This window comes from Micropterus dolomieu, linkage group LG22 (genome assembly GCF_021292245.1).
Source record: "Micropterus dolomieu isolate WLL.071019.BEF.003 ecotype Adirondacks linkage group LG22, ASM2129224v1, whole genome shotgun sequence".
Taxonomy (NCBI): domain Eukaryota; kingdom Metazoa; phylum Chordata; class Actinopteri; order Centrarchiformes; family Centrarchidae; genus Micropterus; species Micropterus dolomieu.
Genome location: NC_060171.1, coordinates 16,280,038 through 16,286,620, shown reverse-complemented (window position 1 = coordinate 16,286,620; position 6,583 = coordinate 16,280,038). Strand labels below are relative to the sequence as shown.

The window sequence follows — 6,583 nt, the reverse complement described above, 5'->3', positions numbered from 1 at the left end:
CTGTCACCCACTTGGAATATTTTTCCTCTTAAAGCTTAGCTGCACACACTATTAATAACTTACTGAAACAGGTCCTGTCATCTGAGCAAACGTCACAGTGGGGAGGGCAGCGTCTGCAGGTACCATCATCTGCAGGGTATGTCCGCAGTGAACAGTTGAGTCTACACATACCACTCTCTAGGTAGTGGCCATTAGCACAGGATAGACACTGAGACTTGGTGCCATCACATGTCAGACAGGAGCTATCACAGGCTTCACATGACCCCTCTGCTGTCTCAAAGAAACCTCTGGAATCAGTCAGGAGATTTGTTAAGGCATAAAACATGAAACACAACACAGTAATTACAGATATTTTTTCGTCAATCTACTGCTTAGTTCGTTCAATCACTTACTCTGGGCAATTCGACCAACACCGCCCCTGGTGGAGAAAAAGTTTATAGCTGCTTTTTGAACAGCTGATGCAGTTATCACTCGTGTCCATGCAGGTGTCACAGTTTGGCGAGCAGTCCTCACACAACTGAGTGGCAGAGTTTGCGTAGGAGCCAGATGTACATTTCACTACACAAGAACTGTCCTGGTCCAGGAAGTATCCTGTGACACCAAAATGTACACGGCACAATAGGAATTTGAATCATGTTTCTACAGTATTGACAGAAGAAAGTAAATATTTGTACCTTTGAAACAAGAAGAACAATCCAGTGCTTGGGGGCCAAAGCAGGTCTTACAGGATGAATCACAGGCGTGACATTCACCATATTTACCTATAAATAAAACGATAAACAGAGCAACCTTACACTATAACAAAATGTGAAAAATGTGTCATGATGGTTTACACAAAAATATTGACATGCTACATTTAGAAGGGCTTACTGCTGACATGAAAGATTGGAGAGGTCAGTGAGTTATAATCATGGCAAGTAAACCATTAAGCTTCAAAAGCTATTCCTGGCATATAACATGCACAGCACTGCCAATGTAAAACTCCATTATTCTTATTATTAGCGCAATGCTTTGAGGTTACAAAATGAACTTAAAATTGTTCTTTTTACTCACAGTTGTAAGCAGCAGGTGGTTTAGAAAAAAACTTGGCTGTGCTTCTGACAATGAACATCCACCCAACTTATCCACACAAGGGTGTAAATGATTAAATCAGTGAAGCAGAAAAGTAAATGATCAGTCCGATCAGCCCATATGATTTATAACAATACAGTTCTGTGTTCCAACGCTGTTGACACAGACACCAGAGGTGAAGCGGGTGTAGAGCCCCCTTTTGAAATTGCTCCATTAAAATGGCTCTTCAATGAAAGGTTACACAGTGAGTAGGAGACCGTCCTTCAACCTAGAGGTCCTTCAGCAGGGTTCAAGCCGCTGTCTCAGTGGCAAGCCTCTACCATGCTTAAGTGTCCTTGAACAAGACAGTGAATCCCTCAAAATTCCAGGGACACTCTGCTCTGACCTTGCATTGGAGAAAAGCAATTATTTCCATCAGGGAACCAAGTATCATGTTGTTCAGTATGATCCCCGTCTCTATTGTCAGCTGATACTAATTTGCCATTGAGTACTTTACTCACTTTGTTTTACTGTTTTTTTTTTTACTGAAATGTAGTAAATCACATAGGCCTCACCACCCTATAAAGTTACTTTTATCTAAAAAGGGAGAAAATTTATTAACAGCTAAAAACATTACACCTCATCATGATTGTTCCTCTTACCATCAAAGTACTGTCCCAGTGGGCAGTTGAGCAGAGGGCACTGGCCATGTAGAGGAGGGTTTCCACCAAGACAAACATCACAGTCTGTTGAATGAGGTCCGTGGCATGTCTGGCATGAGCTGTGGCAGGTCTGACATCGCCACCCACTGGAGTCACTGAAGGTTTGCTGTGGGCACTGTTTAACACAATCACCTCCTGATGGGGCAGAGCAGTACAGAGAGGAAGTTACATTATTTTCCAGTACAAAACTTTATCTGTATTAGCAAACTTGAAAAACCTAGGTGTGACAAGATAGTAGATAATAATTATTTACAACCTCTATCCTCAAAGCTATTTTTAAGAGAGCAACTCTAAAAAGTCATTTTAATTAGTAAAACACGTTTTCATTATCAGTTGTCAGGGTTTTTTTTTTAAGTGGCTCTGATGTGGTCTCAAAAAAGATCGGCTCATCTCAACTATTTAAATCCTTCTCCTCTGTCTGCTCTTCCAGCATCTCTCCCTCTCCAAATTCCATCCAACTGCCCAGGCATAAAACAATGACCTAGATCTTTTGATACAGGACCTTGTGGCTGAAGCAGAGAGAATAAGCTGCTGATTGTCCATGATGGATCCTGTCTGACACAATGTACAATCATATGCCCGTGAAATATGTAACAACACGCGTACACGTGTACACAAAAATAAATGACAGCTAATGTTTTTAATATGTTAAAATAATTTTGATGGTCTGTTGTTTATTTTAATACCTACAGCCTTTATTAACAAAGCTTTAGCCTCTTTGCATAAAACATACATTTGCATATCTCATGTTACAGGTTTGCTGACAAGGACGCGATTTGCAATCTAAATGAAGAGTCAGAGAAATCAATCATTCTTGGTAAAGAAAAATCTCAAAATCAAAAAGAGTATATTAAAACGCAAACTCTGCTAGTACTGCATGGGACAAAAGGGTCATTGAATCATTTAGTATGCTAGTAGTAGAGAATAAATATACACAGAAATTATCATTCTTTCCTACTGGTACCATTGAGGAAGTAACCGGGCTGACAGGCAAGGCAGAGTGTGTTACTCCTGCAATCTGTGCATGGTGCTGGACAGGAGAGACACACACCCCTGCCCAAGTCTTCATAGGTGCTCTGGGGGCAATGCCTGCGACACTGGTGTCTGAAACTGTAAAAGAAAAGGTCCATTCAAAACTAAAATCAAATACCATTCAAAGTATTTATCGATACTCTACATATAACAATTAACAAACCATTTGTCTAAAACTAAGCTTGGTTTGTGCGTTTGAAAATCGGTCAATACGTGGTCGATTAACACTGGCTGCTGCAGCTGTTACACAAAAGTAAGCTCTTTTTTTCTAATGTAAACAACTAGAACAAAGCTATTGAAATATGAAAGACCTGATGAAAACGTTTGGGATTTAATAGCACTTTCAAAGCTTTACAGTGAATGACCTTTGCCCACACAGATGAGTCTGAGGCTAGACGAACTGAAACTAGAGAAACGACAAAACACACCACATGCAAGAGGCAATCCCAACATACACAGCACACCTGCAGCTGTATTGTTAACTCCTCTACAAGCCAAAAGTTAGGAAGAGGTGAAAACATAATGTAGGCTGCTTCAAGCTTATCGTGGCTCTCTCTTCTTAAGGCAGACAGTTAATTGGCGTTTTATTTGTAGCCTGGAGGCATGGGGCGATTTCTGTCATTAACCTGTCCTATCAGTCCTTCGGGGCTTAACTGTGCTATTAAACATGAGACGGCTGTCCTAAAAAAAATAGCCTAAAAGCAGTTGACATATTGAGTTGCAAAGATGTCACACATACAACATTAAAACAACTACTCTAAATTAAACAAGAAAAAAAGTAGAAATAAGCCACTCCCCTAGACAGTACAACATCCTCTGATGCCTCTTATACCACCTCCATTCATGAGAGAATCTGACCACTGACAGCCCAAGCTGCACTTCTGACTGTGTTGCCATGGATTTGGTGCTAAGATGCGGTGGTTGTTTGAGAAGGAACAGCTGGAGGCGCCACAACACATCCATCAACTCACTCACAATAGCAGCTGGTGCAGACCAGGGCTCCGTTTCTGGCCTGGAAACAGTGCACTACTTAAGAATCTACGGGATGTTTAAGAATCCCTCTGTGCAAATATTAGCCTATCCATTCCAGGACAGCACATCAGCATTTCCAAAGTAACTTTTGTTTTTTGCTTCTGTTCTTTGAATTAGTTAGGAAAAGGTGAAAATATGAGTAAATAAATGGTTTAAACCACATCAAGAGTGAATCATAACAATTTTGTGGTTTAGCTGCACTTAGAGAGGAAGGTAAATGTCAATAAATACCAAGCATCCATCATGCTGTGACTCTTTTCAGTAGGCAGCGTTTTATGCAAGAACAACACTGGCCCCACAGACTCACAGCTACGCTAAAGCTGTCTAGGGTTTAACATTTTTTATTACTTCTAGCCAAACCTCAGTAGTGGAATTTCTTGAAGTGCTGGAAACTGTCACACTATATCAAAGTGAGACTCTTCCTGCGGGTCATGATTGCCCCGTGTTCTATTGGGTTTCTTTTATTGGCGTTTTCCTCCTATAGTAGATAATAAGGTACTGCGGCCACAGACAGGACTGAGGAGACCTGTCATTCTAAATCTCTAAAGCCATTACTATTAAAGTAAAAGTTACACAAGAAGATTCACGGAAGAAGTATCTCACTGCACCTCTGTAAGAGCAATAAAAAGGAGGTGAGTGCAGTGAAGCAAGTGCATTTTCCTTCAACTGTCCTGCTGTAACACAGGAGCAGTCAGCGAAGTCAAGATGGTGCACCCTATATAATCCCACCTGCTACTGGCTATGCTTTCCACTTATACTTGCCGTCTTTTTCTCGCTTCTCCTCTCCTACTCACACATTACACACACTCTGTTAAATCTCTGTGAAGCAGACCACTCTTCTATGCTGAAACCAGGGCTCAGGTAACAGTGTAAGACTCTGAATGGAGGGTAACCCGACTCACACAATATTTGGAGGCCTAAACTTGGGGGGTTAGGGTTAGGGTTAGCCTCCAAGTGATATGCTGGTGTAAACAGAAATACAGGTGAAATGAATTTTCTTGTGTTGTGAAGAATTATTAACCATATTCTTCAAGCCAATATATGGAAATGCATATTACACTACATTTTGATTGACCAACTTTTTTTATCTAGCAAGGCAATGGCAATGCAAATAAAGACACTTGGGGCTTCGAAAGAAGAAGTACAATTTATTCTCTTTCCAAAACCTAAAATAAATCCAGAAAATGTCGTTTGTTGTCAAACTGTTGATTGTTCCTAATGTAATGTTAGCTAATGCTAGCTAACTTCCTTCTAAATGTAATGTAATAAAGCCCTACTGTTCTGTTTTTTAATGATTGTAATAGTGAATAGAGGCCTACCCAGCTTTACAGGAAGAGTGTTGATCCTTGATATCGTTGTATTTTGTTTCAATTGTCAGAGCATGCGGTGGTTCACTTGTACTGTGTGATCGGTAGGCTTTAGCTTCTATCTTTCATTTTTTTCATGTCCGTTTGCATCAATTTGAGTCAGTCTGACAGCCTGAATCCAACCTTCAAATGTGTAATACAACTGCAAAACTGTCTGCTTCATTCTGAGATCACTTTTTCCAACCAATTTGACAATATTTCTCTGGGGAGTGCAGTAATAGACAGTGGCAGCGCTGACAGTTTGTCGGACTTAGCAACAGTAACTAAGGGGGGCGGGGCTTAGCGAAGGGTCTATTGGGGAAACAAACGAAGTGGCTCGGACCGAGCACATAACACTATTCCAGCCGTTCCAGCCATGATGTGTGTGTCGCGTAATGTTAAATGACTTACCCACAGACATTCAGCCTACTTTCTAGTTTGCCAAGACATGCTGTTGTTGTGATGTTAGCTATAGTTGCAGGAGAGTTGTGAGCATAGCTTTTTGGATCTGGGGTGCTGGCTCTGGGTCCGCCTCGTCCTCTCTGCATGTTAGCGTCATGTTAGCTTCACAGCAGCAACTGTAGTAACAGTACGCTAACCCGCAACTTGGCTATCGTTAAGTGCTTTACTTGCTGTGTCGCTGTAACGCTCTATATCATGATTTTCATCACGGTGTTACTTACTGTAACTTTAATCGAGAACTGTTATATTGAATCAAAAATAACTGCTAGATGTATTAAATGTTAGCTCTCTAAAATAACATCTCAGAACGCATTTGATCCAACAGCAGAGGATATGGGGAGCCAGAAAAGTCCACTTATCACTGGATAATAATAAACGACAAAAAAACTCACAGAAAGTAACCTTCAGCGCAGCTGTTGTAGATATCAGGGTCTTGAGAAATGAGAAACGAGAAAAGGTGATTAATTAGAATTCATGTGGAGGAGCAAACTCGTGCAGTACTGGCTATCTTTATATTGTGCTGCACTGTGCACTGTTATCACTAGTGTTTCAATATGTTCATCGCAGATCCACCTTACATTGAGGGGGGAACAGTATGGTGTTGTTTTGCAGCCCATCTCATAGTCAATGCACTCTCCTGTATCACCTGGCCTGAAACACAGAGACCCAGCATAACAAGCCTGAATGTCATACTCTTAATCTACAGGAAACTCTGAAGCTCTGATTTACATTTACCTATGTCACAGGATGCCGTTTGGCAGACCCCATTCTGGAGTTTGTAGTGTTCCTGACATTTGGCACATATGTTGCCGTCTGTGCAGAGTTCACAATTGGCTATGCAGGGCAGACAGGCATAATGACCTCTGTCAGGATACAGTCCCCGGGCGCAGTGTGTCTTACAGCTACCTTGGTGGAGGAACCGTTCCTGTCCATCTTCAT

General features: G+C 41.2%; 1 protein-coding gene across 1 annotated transcript in view; it reads right to left on the bottom strand.

Annotated features, from left to right (window-relative positions):
* LOC123961596 (proprotein convertase subtilisin/kexin type 5-like) overlaps positions 1 to 6,335 on the bottom strand; it is a 15,986-nt gene extending 9,651 nt beyond the window's left edge. The window contains exons 1-7 of the mRNA XM_046037090.1: positions 6,278 to 6,335; positions 6,037 to 6,076; positions 2,737 to 2,882; positions 1,713 to 1,907; positions 675 to 761; positions 393 to 591; positions 64 to 287 (exon numbers count right to left, since the gene is read on the bottom strand). Of these exons, the coding sequence (XP_045893046.1) occupies positions 64 to 287; positions 393 to 591; positions 675 to 761; positions 1,713 to 1,907; positions 2,737 to 2,882; positions 6,037 to 6,076; positions 6,278 to 6,335 (949 nt within the window). The remainder of the gene's footprint in view (positions 1 to 63; positions 288 to 392; positions 592 to 674; positions 762 to 1,712; positions 1,908 to 2,736; positions 2,883 to 6,036; positions 6,077 to 6,277) is intronic.
* Between the last annotated feature and the right edge of the window lie 248 nt (positions 6,336 to 6,583).